Source organism: Hyperoodon ampullatus (genome assembly GCF_949752795.1).
Source record: "Hyperoodon ampullatus genome assembly, chromosome: 5".
Classification (NCBI taxonomy): domain Eukaryota; kingdom Metazoa; phylum Chordata; class Mammalia; order Artiodactyla; family Ziphiidae; genus Hyperoodon; species Hyperoodon ampullatus.
The window spans coordinates 6,477,563-6,497,232 of record NC_136918.1 but is presented as its reverse complement, the minus strand read 5'-3'; the positions used below and the strand labels follow the sequence as shown (position 1 = coordinate 6,497,232).

Sequence of the window (19,670 nt, the reverse complement as noted above, 5' to 3'; positions counted from 1 at the left end):
ACTTTTTTTTCCCCTTTCTTGTTACACTGTACTCATCTGACATGATTAGAAAAATTCATAACCAGGCACTAAGATGTACTTCTCAGTTATCCCCTTGTAGCCTAGGAAAGTGAGCAGAGTAACAAGTTTTTCTTTGTATTTCTGATAGAGGCACTACTTGGAATTTAAAAAACAAAAGAAGTAATTTTATAGGGAGAGAACTCCCAATTTTGACATTTTTAAACCGCTCAGTATTAACAGAGAAAACTAGGCAGTATTTAGTAAAATGAAATTTATTTAAAAAATATTTTTAGGAAGCTGCAGAATTGCTAATGAATGCTTCTTGATAAGCTTGCAGTGTTAATTCTATATATGCGCCCTTCCGTGCTTCTGTTTCTGCAAAGACCTGTTTAAAAAAAAAAGTTTGAAAATAATAGAGCATATACTATTGATAAAGTTTTTAGTTTTGAGACATCATCACTAACAAACATTTCTGTAGTAGCAAAGGAAAGTCCCAGTTTAAAAAAAAGCCTTCCACATTTCCAGTATTTTTCTGATTACCAAACAATAAGCATACTACATGGACAGAAAACAGTATCACAGTTAAAGTAAAGTAATACTAATTCTAAACACCAGAGGTATCCAAATATGGATGCCATCTTTCAGAAAAAAATTAAGAAACCTGACATTGCTGGATCAAAATAAAAACCATTAGGTTCAAGAGAAATCTGGAGGATGAGAGTTAGTTAGCAAACTGGTTTTTCACTTTAAAGAATGGTTTTTTTCTACGCCACCTATGATGTCATCATCATCACTGGTTGTTTTTATCCTTAGTAAGCTTTATAACTGCTTTGAAGTATGCACGAAGTAATATTGGGATAGAAGCCAGATCCACAAATACATGTCTACCCTGAGCATTAGAATCTAGAGATGAAAATTACACAATGGTCTCCCCTTCCCTTCCTGAAAAAAATCGTCTCTCAACATTTACAGAGACATCTATGTTAGCCCATAGTTTTGAGAGGTATGCAATTCCAAAATGATAGCGCAACTAAGGCTTGGTATTATACAAGCACTACCCTCCCAACTTCTGGACACCTGAACAGGAATGTGACCGAACTGGAGGACAGGAAGCTGCACTGGGGACGTGTACTACCCAGCAGTCCTCCACCACGCCCTGCTGGTGACCTGACCACTTAGTTGCCAGTACTGCAAAAAATAAGGGGGCTACTGCCCCACTGTCTGAACTTCTTGGACTCCAGCAGCAGCTCTGTTTCTACTGTCCAGGCTAAAGAAATATGGGAGCTCTGATCACTCTGGTTCAAGGCCACAAATCTGTTTAGTTACCATTAAATATGACCCACTTAAAAATTCTTTCCAACTCAGTCACCCACAGTAGCTAATGTGGAAAAAGTCCCTTTACCTTAACTAAATGTAATCCTTCGGCAGCCTGCTCTTTGGCCTGTTGAGCTGACTGGCCATCTGGATGGAGGATGTGATAGAGCTGGACCAAGCTGGTGGCATCATCGACTCTAGAGGGAAAGGGTTTACTGTTAAAAGGGTTTATTGCTTTCTTCTTTTTAAATTTTTGTTTGTACTGTTTTCTTCTTTTGCTTCACAGTCCTATAAAATGTGCCAAACTTTAAATTACATTTCAAACTTTCCTTGGGCCAGAAAAAATTTTTTACTGCCTTCAGTTCCATATTTTCAAAGGCACTTTCAGGAATACTGGCTAGTTTAGGCTTCATACCAACTCTGAGATAGGTAGGGCAGGAGTCAATACAGGCAGGGCCCAATTTATGACAGTGAATATATTCTAAATGTGGCTGTATCCTTTTTGGAAGCAGAACATCATTTCTTGTAGAAACAGCATTCTAATGGTAGATGATTTCCAAGCCAGCCCACATCATCACCAGATAACATAATCCAACTCAGAGGGTGTGACTGTACCTTCATCCTACATAAGCCGGAGGCTGGTGGTCATGGGGATTGCTCAATGCCACTTGCTTTTAGGTGCATTAGCAGTGACATCTGCTAACGAATTTTCATTGAGACTCTGAATTAGCAGACAGATGCCTCTGTATGAGGCATTTTAGGAGTCCAAGGCAAGACTCCCAGGCCTCCTGTATTCACAGGGCCCCATCCGTTAAAAATCAGCATCCTAGGGAAGATGTGAAATTATGCATACCAAACAAAAGGAAAGTCAGGTTCTACCTCAGCAACTTATCTTGTGTCACACATCTATGATGAAGCCATAACAAAAGCTCAATTCTTACAGTTTGTACTTATCTTTTGTGAAACCTATAAACAATTTTTATCAACCTTAAAACTTACCTAGCCTTCCCCAAACTAAATAATCTCTGTGCTCTCCATAGTCAATACCTTCCTACCATTTGCCACCTCAAAGCTGAGAGGGTATATAAAAATAACCCTTCTAATGGCTTCACAGGCAAATTCTATCAAACATTTAGAGAAGAGCTAACACCTATCCTTCTCAAACTCTTCCAAAATATAGCAGAGGGAGGAACACTCCCAAACTCATTCTATGAGGCCACCATCACCCCAATACCAAGACCAGACAAAGATGTCACAAAAAAAGAAAACTACAGGCCAGTTATCTCTGATGAACACAGATGCAAAAATCCTCAACAAAATACTAGCAAACAGATCCAACAACACATTAAAAGGATCGTACACCATGATCAAGTGGGGTTTATCCCAGGAATGCAAGGATTCTTCAATATATGCCTATCAATGTGATACACCATATTAACAAATTGAAGGGTAAAAACCATATGATCATCTCAATAGATGCAGAAAAAGCTTTTGACAAAATTCAACAGCCATTTATGATAAAAACTCTCCAGAAAGTAGGCATAGAGGAAATCTACCTCAACATAATAAAGGCCATATAAGACAAACCCACAGCCAACATCGTTCTCAGTGGTGAGAAACTGAAACGATTTCAGCTAAGATCAGGAACAAGACAAGGTTACCCACTCTCACCACTATTATTCAATATAGGTTGGAAGTTTTAGCCACAGCAGTCAGAGAAGAAAAATAAAAGGAATCCACATCAGAAAAGTATAACTGTCACTGTCTGCAGATGACATGATACTATACATAGAGAATCCTAAAGATGCTACCAGAAAACTTCTAGAGCTAATCAAGGAATTTGTTGAGTAGCACGATACAAGATGCACAGCAATCTCTTGCATTCCTATACACTAATGATGAAAAATCTGAAAGAGAAATTAAGGAAACACTCCCATTTACCACTGCAACAGAAGGAATAAAATAGAAACCTACCTAAGGAGACAAAAGACCTGTATGCAGAAAACTGTAAGACACTGATGAAAGAAATTAAAGATGATACAAACAGATATACCATGTTCTTGGATTGGAAGAATCAACATTGTGAAAATGACTATACTACCCAAAGCAATCTACAGATTCAATGCAATCCCTATCAAACTACCAATGGCATTTTTCACAGAGCTAGAACAAAAAATTCCACAATTTGTATGGAAACACAGAAGACCCCGAATAGCCAAAGCAATCTTGAGAAAGAAAAATGGAGCTAGAGGAGTCAGGCTCCCGGACTTTAGACTACTACAAAGCTACGGTAATCAAGACAGTATGGTACTGGCACAAAAACAGAAATAAAAGATCAATGGAACAGGACAGAAAGCCCAGAGATAAACCCATGCACATATGGTCACCTTATCTTTGATAAAGGAGGCAAGAATATACAATGGAGAAAAGACAGCCTCTTCAATAAGTGGTGCTGGGAAAACAGGACAGCTACATGTAAAAGAATGTAATTAGAACACTCCCTAACAGCTATACAAAAATAAACTCAAAATAGATTAAAGACCTAAATGTAAGTCCAGACACTATAAAACTCTTAGAGGAAAACAGGCAGAACACTCTGACATAAATCAAAGCAACATCTTTTTTGAGCCACCTCCTAGAGAAATGGAAATTAAAACAAAAATAAATGAATGGGACCTAATTAAATTTAAAAGCTTTTGCACAGCAAAGGAGACCATCAACAAGATGAAAAGATAACTCTCAGAATGGGAGAAAATATTTGCAAATGAAGCAACTGACAAAGGATTAATCTCCAAAATATACAAGAAGCTCATGCAGCTCAATATCAAAAAAACAAACAATCCAAAAATGGGCAGAAGACCTACATACACATTTCTCCAAAGAAGATATACAGACTGCAACAAACATGAAAAGACGCTCAACATCACTAATCATTAGAGAAATGCAAATCAAAACTACAACGAGCTATCACCTCACACCAGTCAGAATATGGCCATCATCAAAAAATCTACAAACAATAAATGCAGGAGAGGGTGTGGAGAAAAGGGAACCCTCTTGCACTGTTGGTGGGAAGGTAAATTGATACAGCCACTATGGAGAACAGTATGGAGGTGCCTTAAAAAACTAAAAGTAGAACTACCATACAACCCAGCAATCCCACTACTGGGCATATACCCTGAGAAAACCATAATTCAAAAAGAGGCATGTACCACAATGTTCATCGCAGCTCTATTTACAACAGCCAGGACATGGAAGCAACCTAAGTGTCCACTGACAGACGAATGGATAAAGAAGATGTGGCACATATATACAATGGAATATTAGCCATAAAAAGAAATGAAGTTGAATTATTTGTAGTGAGGTGGACGGACCTAGAGTCAGTCATACAGAGTGAAGTAAGTCAGAAAGAGAAAAATACTGTATGCTAACACATATATATGGAATCAAAAAAAAAAATTGGTTCTGAAGAACCTAGGGGCAGGACAGGAATAAAGACACAGACGTGGAGAATGGTCTTGAGGACACAGGGAGGGGGAAGAGTAAGCTGGGACGAAGTGAGAGAGTGGCATGGACATATATACACTACCAAACGTGAAATAGCTAGTGGGAAGCAGCCGCATAGCACAGGGAGATCAGCTTGGTACTTTGCGACCACCTTAGAGGGGTGGGATAAGGAGGGTGGGAGGGTGGTGCCAGAGGGAGGGGATACAGAGATATATGTATGCATATAGCTGATTCACTTTGTTATAGAGCAGAAACTAACACAACATTGTAAAGCAATTATACTCCAATAAAGATGTTAAAGGAAAAAAAAGACCCTTCTAGAGTGGGGTAAAGAATTTCTTAAGACATGGTGACCTTTGAGAGATGCTCTGGGCTCATTCCAAGGCCCATCCACCCTAAATGCCATGTCTTGGTAGAACTGAGAAGCCAGAGGTGAGAAACTAAAACTTTCCAGAGGAAAAATATTTTTTAAATGTTTAGTATAAATCTGTTGTGTTTGCTGTAATCTAATAGTCCAATAAATCTGACAACAAAAGATAACAGTAATTCTCTTTAGAGCATAACCATGTGAACCCATAAAGAGCTTAAATGGGTTTCTATATCTTAGTCATGCTTAGGGCTTCTTTACGTTCATGCTACGGTACAATGCCTGTGTCTCACAGAATAATTTAGCTTCACACCCAGCTCATATTTGAAAGTAAAAAAAAAAAATTTTACATGTAAAGATTTTAAAGACATCTCAATTCAAAACCAACAGTGGAACTTCAGTTTGAAATAAATGTGCAGAATCTCAGTTCTGGCCTGGGCTCCGTTCACTGAGGACATGCACCCTCTACTGTTTAGCCTGGGATTTGCAGCAAACTGTCCTGTTCAGCATTCCCACAGAAGTTTTACTTAAGCAGATCAGGAAATTCAGGGAACTCAAAATTCCCTCCCAGTATGCAAATGAACTGCTTCAGAGGTAAAGCGTACGTGTGATGAGTATTACTATAATATTGCTTATTAGTACTCCTCGATAAAGAACTTTAATTTTCAAAGAAATAATTTTTTTTTAATTTATTCCTTTTTGGCTGTATTGGGTCTTCATTGCTGCACATGGGCTTTCTCTAGTTGCAGTGAACAGGGGCTACTCTTCACAGCGGTGCGTGGGCTTACTGCGGTGGCTTCTCGTTGCAGAGCACGGGCTCTAGGCAAGTGGGCTTCAGTAGTTGTGGCACGTGGGCTCAGTAGTTGTGGCTCGCGGGCTCTAGAGCACAGGCTTGTGACACACGGGCTTAGTTGCTCCTCGGCATGTGGGATCTTCCTGGACCAGGGATAGAACCCGTGTCCCCTGAATTGGCAGGTGGATTCTTAACCACTGCGCCACCAGGGAAGTCCAGAAGTACATTTCTGTGTTGCTCTAATTTCTTATAAAAAGGGTTAAATTCTTTTTTTTTTTTTTTTTGCGGTACGCGGGCCTCTCACTGTTGTGGCCTCTCCCGTTGCGGAGCACAGGCTCCGGACACGCAGGCCCATCGGCCATGGCTCATGGGCCTAGCCGCTCCGCGGCATGTGGGATCCTCCCAGACCGGGGCACGAACCCGTGTCCCCTGCATCAGCAGGCGGACTCTCAACCACTGAGCCACCAGGGAAGCCCAAAAATGTTAAATTCTTTTTATAATAAAATAATTTCAGAATATTTACATTTGAGAAGCTTTATAAGAAAATTCATTCACAGGAGATGTCACTGCTAATGCACCTAAAGGCAAGTCATTTTTGAGCATCCTCATGACGACCAGCAGCCTCCTGCTTATGTGGGATGCAGGTGTATTCCTGCCCTCTGAATTGGGTTACAGTACATATGCTGGAGAAGAGGGCTAGCCTGGAAATCACTCACCATTAGGAATGATGTTTCTATGAGAAATGACACTGTTTCCATATGGGCTGTAATTCTTAGACAATATGGAACCTTCTAGTTCCAAATGCCTTACCATTGTGTGCACGGTTCAGATTACACGGAGGATAGTCTGAGTCAAAACTCCTTACATTCAAGATGGCAATAATCACTAAGCTGTCTGGTGACTTTCTTACTACAGCCATGTTGGTTTCTTTTCCTTGTTATTTTGGCCTTTCTCTAACTCAACCAATGGAAAGATACTCGAAAACAATCTTCTCCTCAGTTCATCACAAGTTGTAAAGTATTATTTCAGCTAGAAGGCTGGGTGCACACCAGTTGCATGCTAAAATACAACAGACATTCTTTGTTTCACGCAACTTTGAAAAAAACCTGTAACCTTTTTAATGCCTTAAGAATCTTGCAAAAACAAGGAGGATCAAAAGCAAGAGTATTTTCATAAATTAAATGATGACTTTTACTGAAAAGCACCCATCAGAACTTATGTCTACTTCTTTACATTTCCTATTTAATCCCCTTTGAGTATATGGAAAGTTCACTGGTGTCCAGGAGCACCAGTAAGGCCAGGGATAAGTCAATACCAGGGTATACAGTACAGATCTAAAGCCATTTACTCTTTCAAAGAATCCAGCCCTGTTTACACAACACGGAAGCAAAGACTGAGAAAACTGGGTTATACTGGAAAAACAAACCCATAAATAAACTGAGGTAAGTGAAATCTACCACTGGACAGTACATTGTTATCACTGGAAAAGTAACAGATTAAATACAAGTTTAATGATAATAAGAATTTCTTTACTTCCTAAGATCATACTTACAAATCTCTCTGAATCTGGTCAATCAGTAAACCATCAATCTTTTTCTTATTCACAAAATACCAAGCCATTCCACCGAAGTGTCTTGTTGAACGTAAAAGGTCATACTTTCCATATTTATCTATATCTTCGTAGGTCTGATGATGAGTCTATCCACACAAAATGCAACTTTTCAGAAACGTGAAAATAAATAGAAGTGAGCAGCATTACTGGGTACACATCTACTAGCATGTGAGCTGCCCAAGAAAGTATCAGTAAACGAGGTCTACTTATACCGGCCTCCACTATCACTAACCAGCAGATATGATTTAGACCAGCCCTCCACTGTAGAAGTACATAGGGCCTGGAACAAGTCTGCCGGACATTTATGGCCAGATCAACTACTCTTCAGCAGCCACGCACTATGTATGAAGCTCCTATTACACAGATATATATGGACCACTGGAAGCAATGGGCCCCCACTTCCTCTTTTCCCTCCAATCAACTACCCCATTCCAACTTATTAACTAACGTTCCTTCAGTTCTTCTAGAGTGATCTTCCTAAATGAGGACTTTGGTGAGGGCATTCTTGTGTTCAAAAGGCTGCTGACTGAAGTCCAGATTCGTCAGCCTAGCATCTGAGGTCACCTGTGATACGGCCCCATCTACCTTTCTAGCTTAATCTTGAACCACTCCCCTACATATACACTGCCTGTGCAAGCAAACCAGATGACTGGCCACTTCTCAAGTATACTTTGTTTCCTGCCTGTTATTCATGCTTTCCCCTCTACCTGAAACACCTCTCCTCACCCAACTCCACCAGCCATAATGTTCCCTGCCCTTCTAGAACCCTCTTCAAGAACCCTATGACGCCTGAGAGCACATTGTAACCTTCCCTTAGCACCTAACACCTTAGGCCTACAGTGGTAATTATCTGTATACTTAACTAGCACTCTTCCCCACAATCATTTCTGGACTTTGACAGGGCTCCCTATCCTAGTTCATGCCATAACCTATACCTCCACAATAATACCTTATACATGGAAGGTACTATATGATTATTTATTAAACTGAACTGTAAGATACATACACTGCATTTTGGCAAATTTCAGTGAACAACTGTTTCCTGTGTGAGAAACTGAAAAAAGAATAGTCTCTGCCATCAAGTTTGGGTCTTACCTCTACCACTGACTAGCTGTGCAACTTTCAACAAGTTACTTAACTCTCCAAGCTTAAGTTCTCCCATCCTTCAGTCAAGGGCTGTTGTGAGGATGAAAATATCTATCTGGTATACATCAGGCACTGGACAGGTGTTCAGGCATTTCCCTTCTCTTCCCCCTGTGTCAAAGCTTATAACCTAACTCATTGTGCTGGATTAAAAAATCATACTCGTAATCATACTTAAGCCCATACTTTGGAAACTATAAAATATACTCACTTTGATATATTCAGCAGAATCTGGCTCAAACTGGGCAACGCAGAGATTGAGGACATCAACATGCCGGTCCTGGCTGTACATGGTCTAAACCAACACAGCAGAGGTGGAATTAGATGAGAAGAACATGAGAGTGCAACACCTGTCCTGACGCCATGCCGGGCCTGCCCATCCACACACAGGCCACATCTGTGCCCAGCAAGAGGGATGCAGAAACAACACAGGCTTCGGAACTGTCACACCTGGATTCAAATCCTAGCTAAGCCAATTACAAGATAAATAACCCTCCTTATCATTAGAAATGTCTGTTTATCAAAGCAAAATGCCCAGCAGCACCAGAGCCAACTGTTCAACAAAGAAACCATCAGCACTACCTCTATGAAACCAAAATCACCTTACCTGAAGATTTTCTTCCTTGAAAATTACTGGCGTTAAAATTCTACGACCTTCTTTTGGGAAATAAACCTGAATCATCCGGTCCCTTTCTTCCCAAGAGGCTTTGCGTAGTGTGCCACTTGGTTCTCTGACGACAATAAAACGCTCCTGAAATAGAAAACATAATCAAGGATGAGTTCGTGAGGCCTTAATTTTTAGTTCCAGTGTCCCACTAAGCACCATTATAAGAATAACTTGCAATCAACAATATAAAATGCAACCGGGAAACATAAGATGCAATCGTCTGTATGATTTCAATGATAACTGTAAGCCTCAAAGACCCGGCGAGATTTGAGACTCCCTTCACTAATCACTGCCGTGCCTCTGACAAGCAGAAACCTAAATGAAAGTATGTACTAAATGTGATCTATAGCCCTCAAGTGGGTTCAATACATAAAACGGTTCAACTAAAAAAAGGTGACCTGAGATTCATCTAAATCCATTTCAGAAGAAGTGCTATAAAACCTTTCTGAATTATTTCATTTCCCCATCCTGAAGTCTCACACAGACAGACTTTACTACTTTATGATTTATGTTTAAAGTCCCAGGGGTTGAAGGAACGAACCCAAAGGTGTGGAGTCTTAATCCCACACCTCTGTGATGCCTCATACTGGAGACAAAAGTGTCAGAGAGACTGGCTGGTCCACCTGCCAAATCCCAGGCCCCAGGACTGCTTCCTCCACTGAATTCCACCCACTGTGTGTACCACCCAACTGGCCATTTATCACGTGCAGGATTCTTAACACCTCTCAGATATTGTTAATATTGTTACAGAACTGGAAGAGGTCAGGAACTGTGGATTACAATTCTTTGCAACACCCAGAGTGACTTACACAGAGCTTTGCACATAGCAGATAAATGAGACCCATCTGATTAATGTTTAAATTAACCAGATGGTACTGACACTCAACCCTTCAGAGACGTAAGAGTCTCTGAATGTGTTCTGAGGATAATTAAAACTTTCATCAAGCACTGCAAATAGAAAAAACAATAGCAGATGGCAAAGTAACACAGTTGTTCCTCAAAAGGACTTTGGTAATGTGAATTCCAAGTTCCTTTCTCCCTCTCAGGTTATAGAATGCTCCCACAACCAGCCTGCACAGCACTGCAAACATATATAAAAGCAAAAACTCTAATTAAAAATGAAACTCTGATCCCTGTTCATTATGTCAGATATAGAGGTGACTGATGTACAGACATGGACTTGGCTCAAATCACGTCTTCTAACGAAAATCACATACGATAAAAAGATTAGGACAGGGTGGCCCCTTTCCCAGCCCTATCACTATGCAATATTCTACTGCATTTTGTGGGCTGAACTGTAAATTACTCTTTTTACTCTTTGCTTGAAAAGGCTCAAACAACAACTAATATATTTTGTAAGTGCCAGAGTATTCTTTTGGAACTGGGGATCAGAGGAAGAGGAGCTAGACAATAAAAACTACAACAGATGAAGTGGTGCCTGAAAATTATCTGGGGAAACCTGCCATTTTTACTGCAAATTCTGAACAGTGAAAATCCTTCAGGAAGTCTGAGTTTTTTGGGCATCAGCAAGAATTTCCATCTTAAAAATCAGTCTAACTTGAGCAGAAAGAATCTCCCTTCTCCTATATTGCCTTGAAGATACTTTCCTATTTGTGGTTTGAGGGCAGGTTTCTGTCTTGTTCTGTCTCAGCACACCTGTCTCTTTTTCTGCAGTCAGTCTGGAAATACTGTGTCCATAATCTGTAAGGAAATGGTGACATGACGATGTGGTGCTGGTTTGCATTTTTCTTCTTTATGCTGTATCTGCCAGGTCTCATTCAGTCGCAGAAATTCTGGTTTGGAAGATTCAGAGACAGCTGGGTCACACGATGTTGACCCTCGTCCCTCAGGCCCATCTCTACACAGTATTTCAAATAAAAATCATTTTGCAATTAGACATATACTTACCCGGTGTGGTATGCTATATGATATATCAGTAAACACGTATTTGGCTGTTTCTGTTCCTTCCAAAATCTTATCTTCAGCTAACACGTCATTTATTGGCGCTCGCTCTTCCAGAACTGGTGGCATTTTTAATCGGACTTTAGCCGCCTCGACTGCCTGTCTTGTAGCCTAATGAAATAAAATATTTCTTGGGAAAGCCACAAGGTTACAGGACAAAAGGATCACCTAACAAAAGCAGATACTAATGAAAAATGCTAAAGACTGCAAAGAGAAGAAGCTGTAGCCATGAATAAGTGAGTAAAAAGCCAAACTTGGGCTCCTGGGCCCTGGTCTTTGCCTCTGTGGTGTGGCTGAGAGCACTAGCTACAGGCTTAACCATTCTCAAAACAGCAAAGGGATGCTCTAAGACAGAGCCAGGCCACAAAAGCTGCCTGAAATAGGACAAAGGATTTCACTTATTGGGTGTTTACTATGTGTTTAAATATTTTGTATTATATTTGGCTCATTTAATGCCCACAACTACCTTATGAGCTAAGTGCTACTGTTATGTCATTTTATGAGAGAGAAAATAGAGGCACACAAATGTTAAGTAAATTGCTAAGAAGCTGCAGCACTAGGATTTGAACCCAGGCAACTTAACTCCAGAGTCCATGCCTTTAACCACTGAGCACACTGCTCCATGCCATACTGTTAACGGTGGTTACCTCTGAGAGGTGAAAGGGGCCCTTCGTGTGACATGCTATTGGGTATTTGAATTTTTTGCTATGACTCTTAATTATTTTTGAATTAGAAAGAGGAGCTATTGCTCTTCACATATTCATACATCAAAGCATTTTCCACAAAGCATTCAACACCCACGACTCCAGGAGCACCCCTGCCTGGAGTTGGACGCTGTCCAGAAGAATCTCATAATCTCACCAAAGCCTCAGCCTCAAGGTACTCACAACAAGTGTTCCTCTACGAAGGAAGCTGGAACGGGCAGCACAAAGGGAGGCTGATCAAGCTGGCTGTGGAGCAGCGGCGGCTCTGCCGGACAGCCAGGCCTGGCCCACACGCCCGGTCTGCCCACTTTGGGCCACACCCCCCGCTCCTCTCTGCCCACCTGCTCACATTTCTTTTCTCACTTCTGTGCCTGCAACGCCCCCTCACTAGCACCCGTGGGAGAGCAGCTAACAGCATCTGAAGGGGTCCTGGAAATCTTGTTTAATCCTTTAAAGGAAGGTATTATACCAATATCCTTACATTCACATACCTCTTCCAACTGTGCTTGGGTCATCAGCTTATAAGTTGGTGGCTTCACTTCTTGTACAGCTGGCTTAAAAATCTTCTGCAGATCTAAGCCTGTCATCTTGATGAGTATCCTTTGGACTTCCTCATCCATAAAGGTAGGTTTCTTGATCTTTGAGCTACCAGATTCTGTTAAAATGAATTTTTAGTAAATAAGATGTCAAAAATGACAAGCCAACAAGACCTCTAAATGGAAAAGTCAACAATAAAAATTAACACAAGGTCTACCTCAGTATGCATAATACTAATACCTACAAGATTCCTTCATTCATTCATTTAAAATTAGTGAGCATTCACTATGATAAAGATACAGTTTCTGCCAAAAAGGCACTGAAAGTGTATAGTGAAGAAAGCAACATGAAAAAAGCAGCTAATGCAACATGAACAACAATCGTGGTTACTACCATCTACAGAGTTGTCTCCTATATGCGACTCATTACATACAATTTCAGGAGTGCTTACAACAACCCACAAAATACTGATATCCCAGTTTTGCAGATGAGGATCTCGGATACTGGAGTCTTCCTAAAGACAACTAGCTATTAAATGACAGAGCCAGGATTCAAACCGCAGTTTATCTGATGCCAGAGCCTAGATCAATTCCACTCTTCCATTACGCTCCTTAGAGCAAGTGCTACATACAAGGAAGGTACAGGGGATTGTGTGATTACAGAGGCAGAAACTAAACACAGCCTGGGAGCAGAGAAGGGCACGGTAGGGTCAAAGAAGGCTTCCCAGGGGCCTGAATAGAGCAGAGAAAAAAGGGAAGGAAATTCTAGGCTGAGGGGATCCAGCTAGGAAAAAGAGGCCCCCGGGTCACTGGACATGTACTGAAGAGGTCACGTGGCATCATGGGAGAAAGCTGGACAGACGAGGAGGAGACTCAGATCTCAGCTCTGCCTTATGCAGCCTGCCTATCCCTCTGCCCAACCTCCATTTCCATTAGAAAAGCCACTCCTTCCCAACCACCTCTTCCTCTGCTAGTCCTATAAATGCTGGCGTCCTGGTGTCCCTCAGGATTCTGAGCTACAGTCTTCTTTTCTCCCTTCTCACATTCTTGATGGATGATCTCCTAACCTCCTATAATTACTTCTATATGCTGGAGACTCTAAAATCTGAATCTCCAGCCAAGATCATCTTCCATCCAACTACCCAATGGATATCTCACATGCAGTTCAATACTGCCAAAGCAGAACCCATAACTTCTCTCCTGTCACAAACCTGCTTTTCCTATTATCCTTAGCACCATCCAATAGGTCTCGTGGGCCAGAAGCCTACAGTCATTCTTGACTTCTCCTTTACCCTCCACATCTAGCCAACAGCAGGAGTAATGTTAGCAGCTGACACTTGTTAGATATTTACTACGTGCCAGTACTAACTACTTTACATACTTGGCACCTTTAATCCTCCTAACAACCCCACAAATACTATGATTATCCCCATTTTACAAAAAAAGGATACTGATCCAAAACATACTGCCTGTTACACCTCATAAATCAGTCTTCAATCCTCCATTTCCCACGGCCACTACTCTAGTCAAGGCCATCCTATCTCTTGCCTTAGCCTCCTAACCTATCCCCCTGCCTCCATTCTGACCGTTCTCCACAGAACAATCGCAGTCATCTCTTAAAAATGTAATTCAAACAACAGAAAAGATTAACAAAGAGTTGGTTCATTGAAAAGATAAGCAAAATTGACAAACCTTTAGCTAGACCAAGGAAAAAAGAGGACCCAAACCAACAAAATTGTAACTGAAAAACACGTTACAACTGATACTACAGAATTTCAAAGGATCATAAGAGGCACGAACAACTATATGCCAACAAACTGGACAGCCTAGAAGAAATGGAAAAATCCTTAGAAACATACAATCTACCGAGACTAAATCGGGAAGAAACAGAAAATCAAAACAGACCAATTACTAGTAAGGAGACTCAATCAGTAATAAAAAATTCTCCCAATGAAGAAAAGCCCAGGACCAGATGGCTTCACAGATGAATTTTACCAAACATTTAAAGAATTAACGCCCATCCTTCTCAAACTCTTCCAAAAAATCGAAGAGGTGGGAACACTCCCAAACGCATGTTATGAGGCCAGCATTAACCTGATACCAAAGCCAATAAAGGATACTAACAGAAAACTATAGGCCAGGACTTCCCTGGTGGTGCAGTGGTTAAGAATCCGCCTGCCAATGCAGGGGATATGGATTCGAGCCCTGGTCCAGGAAGATCCCACAAGTCGCGAAGCAACTAAGCCCGTGCACCACAACTACTGAGCCTGTGCTCTAGGGCCTGCGCATTGCAACTACCAAGCCCACATGCGGCAACTACTGAAGCCCGTGAGCCTAGAGCTCAGGCTCCGCAACAAAAGAAGCCACCACAATGAGAAGCCCACGCACCACAACGAAAAGTAGCCCCCGCTCGCTGCAACTAGAGAAAGCCCGTGCGCACAGCAACAAAGACCCAACAATCAATCAATCAATCAATCAATCAATCAATAAAACTACAGGTCAAACATTCTCAATAAAATACTAGCAAATTGATTCAGCATAACATTAAAAAGCTCATTCACCATGATCAAATGGGATTTATTTCTTGGGCTGCGAAGACGATTCAATATACTCAGGTCAATCAATCAATATTCATAGAATGAAAGGAAAAAAAACATGATTACTTTGACAGATGCAGAAAAAGCATTTGACAAAATTCAAAATTCACGATTTAAAACTTCTAACAAATTGAGTACAGAAGGATCACACCTCAACGTAATAAAGGCCATATATGACAAACCCACAGCTAACAATCTACTCAATGGTGAAAGGTTGAAAGCCTCTCCTCCAAGATCAGGAACAAGACAGGGCTGTCCAATCTCATCACTCCTATTCAACACAGTACTGGAAGTTCTAGCCAGAGTACTCAGGCAAGAAAAAGAAATAAAATGCAACAGAATTGAAAAGGAAACTGTCTCTATTTGCAGATGACATGATTTTATCTATAAAAATACCCTAAAGACTCCATCAATAAACTGTTAGATCTAATCAACAAATTCAGTAAAGTTGCAGGACACAAAATTAATATACCAAAACCAATACCATTTCTGTACACTAACAACAAATTATCTGAAAAAGAAAGCATCAGGGCTTCCCTGGTGGCGCAGTGGTTGAGAGTCCGCCTGCCGATGCAGGGGACACGGGTTTGTGCCCCGGTCTGGGAGGATTCCACATGCCGCGGAGCGGCTGGGCCGGTGAACCATGGCCTCTGAGCCTGCGCTCCGCAACGGGAGAGGCCACAACAGTGAGAGGCCTGCGTTAACGCAAAAAAAAAAAAAAAAAAAAAAAAAAAAGCATCAAAAACAATACAATATTTAGTAATAAATTTAACCAAGGAGGTGAAAGATTGCTATACTGAAAACCACAAAACACTGCTGAAAAGAAATCAAAGAAGACACAAATAAATGGAAAGGTATCCTGTGTTCATGGATTAGAAGAATTAATATTGTTAAAATGTCCATACTACCCAACATCATCTATAGATTCAATGCAATCCCTATCGAGGGTCCAATGGCATTTTTTTACAGAGGCAGAAAAAACAAACCTAAAATTTGTATGGAACCACAAAAGACCCCGAATAGCCAAAGTAATCCTAAGAAAGAACAACAAAGCAGGAGGCATCACGCTTCCTGATTTCAAGCTATATAATCAGAACAGTATGGTGCTGGCATAAAGACAGACACATAGACCAAGGGAACAGAACTGAGAGTGCATAAATAAACTCATGCATGTAGAGCCAACTAATATTTGACAAAGAAACCAAGAATACTCAAAGGAGAAAAGACAGTCTCTTCAATAAACGGTGCTGGGAAAACTGGATATTCACATGTAAGAGAATGAAACTAGACCCTTAGCTTACACCATTCACAAAAATTAACTCGAAGTGAATTAAAGACTTAAGTGTAAGACCAGAAACCATAAAATTCCCAGAAGAAAACACAGAAAAACAGCTCCTCGACATTGGTCTTGGCAATGATTTCTTGTATATGACACCTAAACAAGATTAAAAATAAACAAGTGGGACTACATCAAACTAAAAAGCTGCTGCACAGCAAAAGAAACAACCAACAAATGAAAAGACAACCTACAAAACGCAAAAAAATATTTGCAAACCATATATCTGATGAGGAATTAATATCCAAAATATATAAAGAATTCATACAACTCAATATCAAAAAACCAAATAATCCAGCTAAAAAATGAGCAAAGGACCTGAACAGACATTTCTCCAAAGAAGATGTATGAAAGGTACATGTAAAGTACTCAACATCACTAGTCATTAAAGAAATGCAAATTAAAACCACAATGAGATATCATCTCATACCTGTTAGAATGGCTATCATCAAAAAGACAAGAGATAACAAATGCTGGTGTGGATGTGGAGAAAAAGGAACCCCTGTGCACTGTTGGTGGGAATGTAAACTGGTACAGCCACTATGGAAACAGTATGGAGGTTCCTTAAAAAAAAAAAAAAAGAACTACCATATGACCCGGCAATTCCACTCCTGGGAATATATCTGAAGGAAATGAAAACACTATGTTGAAGAGATACCTGCATCCCCATGTTAATAGCATTATTATTTACAATAGCCAAGACACAGAAACAACCTAAGTACCGACTGATAAACGAATGGATAAAGATGTGAGATATATACTCACTCATTCGTATTTTACATATATATGTATGTATACATATTTACATACATACGTATATGTTTATGTGTACACAAGAGCGAGATATGTTTATATACCTCACATCTTTATATACACATAAACACATATACATACACACATGTATGTAAAATATATATATGTAAAATATAGTGAATAACATATAATTTTGTTACAGATACTTCTGAATTTTTCCAGAAATATAGCTTAAACACATGTAAAAGGTGGTTTTGTTAGAGTAGGCACTCCTGATAGCATCCTGTCTAAGAAAGACTATTATTAGTGAGAAGAAAAGCATCCCAAAGATCACGTCTTAGTAGAAAATCATGGCTGTCAGAGAAGTTTAAAATTTAATATGTAAAATAATACACACACACACAAATATTTTTCAGCCACAAAAAAGGAGGAAATCCTGCCATCTGTGACAACATGGATGGACCCTGAGGGCATTACTCTAAGATTAAAGTCAGGCAGAGAAAGACAAATACCGTATGATCTTTGTCACCGTGCGTAAAGCGCAAGGTGCTGGGGGGCGGGGGCCGGGGCGGTCAAAAGGTATAAACTTTCAATTATAAGATAAATTCTAGGAATGCTGTATGGTACGCATGAAAGTTGTTGAGAGTAAATCCTAAAAATTCTCATCATAAGAAAATAAATTTTTTTTTCTTGTTTTGGATCTCTGTGAGACGATGGATGAGAAGATGGACGTTAACTTACTGTGGTAACGATTTCACGATATATGTAAATCAAATTACGTTGTACACCTTGAAGTTATACACTGCTGTATATCCAATATATCTCAATAAAACTGGAAAAAAACTTTTATCTTAACAATGTAATCCAGATCACTCCCATACTTAAACTCACCAATGGCTTTCAACAGCATTTAGAAAAAAAAAGTTGAGGTGATCTGCTTACTGCACTGGGTCCCCACTAGACTCTGTGTTCTCCCAAGGCCACAATCCTGTTTTGTACTGGTCTCCGGCACCCAGGGTCTCTTACAGTGCCTGGCACACAGTTGTGCTCAGCACTACTCTCCCCTCAGACAATCCCTCCCATTCCGCCAGCTTCAGTTAACATTTTTACTCCAGTGCTTCTCAATTTCTATGTAACTGCACACCCGACGCCTCCACCTGAATCTCAAAGGCACCTCAAATTTAACGCGTCCACAACAGACGTTTAACTTGGCTTCCCTTCCCATCTCCTTACCTTATCTAGTCCTGCCTTTTCTCCCCCGTTTCTCCTCCTCTCATTCCCCTCTAAAAAACTGCCCTGTCATTAATCTTCTCTGTCTTGGTGTAAATGGGGCTACTCTCCACTCAACTTGCTCAAGCCAGAAACTTGAGAAGTAACATTGATTTCTCCTTTGATATCCAGATTCAAAGTCATAACCAGCCTCATCAATCCTACCTCCAAAGTGGGTTCCCAAACTACCTGTGTTCAGTCTCATTTCTGGACTTTTGCTTATGCTGTTTTTCCTCCGCGTGGAATGCTTCTAGTTTTCTCCCTGGCACGATTAACCAGGTCTCAGCTTTGGCCATATTTTCCAGGAATCCTTCCTTGCCTTTTCAACCTAGTTTGAGTGCCACTCTTCTCTGCGTCCCCTATCACAGTCCGGGTCACACTGTACTGCCATTCCCCACTGGACCGCGAGTTAGCTCAGGGCAAAACCCATGTCAGTCTTAGTCCACCGTATCCCCTAAACCTAGCTCTGTGCTTTACAAAGAGCGGAGCCCAGGCACTGACGCTTAAGTGAGGGAACGAATGAACAAACGCGGTAGACGACAGACCCCGCGGGTACAGGAAAGAGCCGCCTGGGTCTAAGGTCGCGCTGCGGGAAGAGCCGGGGCCCCCGCGTGGGTCTCGCCAGCCTGAAGCAGGCTCTAGATCTCCCAGGAGAACGCCCAAGCGGACGCCCCACAGGTCACTTACCCGCCTCGGAGCCGAGCCCACGGCATGGCGTTCCCGCCCCGCAGACCCCGGGCAGACGCTGGAACAGGGAACCGGGCCGGGGCCGAGTGCGGGCCCGGAAACAGACCCGCCAGGTGACCCGAGAACCTGCCTGCAGGGTGAACAGCGAAACAGACGCTCTGAGGATCGCCATACTTATCCGGGCCACTTACGCCGGAAGCGGCTGAGAGCGATCCCGGGTCTCGCGCGGTTCTTACGGCATTCTGGGAAATGTAGTGTGGAAGAGGGAGGAGGCAGCGGAAAGCTACGCAATTTCTATTTATAAAACAATAAAGTTCTGCTTATGAAGCAATAGATTGTTTCTTGTAAACCTCTTGTTCATAAGTAGAAGGTGTTTATGTGCTCTTTTCCCTAGACCTTTCCTTCGTTTCCATGACTCTCAATAAC

At 41.1% G+C, this 19,670-nt stretch overlaps 1 protein-coding gene across 1 annotated transcript; it reads right to left on the bottom strand.

The window, feature by feature from the left end:
• Nucleotides 1-256: 256 nt before the first annotated feature.
• On the bottom strand, nt 257-19,416 carry MRPS22 (mitochondrial ribosomal protein S22; the record flags this gene model as incomplete). Its single annotated transcript, XM_079704281.1, has 8 exons — nt 257-385; nt 1,403-1,511; nt 7,531-7,676; nt 8,945-9,028; nt 9,341-9,484; nt 11,309-11,473; nt 12,558-12,721; nt 19,245-19,416. 8 exons carry the CDS (start codon nt 19,414-19,416, stop codon nt 290-292), a joined length of 1,080 nt encoding a protein of 359 aa, XP_079560407.1. The 3' UTR covers nt 257-289.
• Between the last annotated feature and the right edge of the window lie 254 nt (nt 19,417-19,670).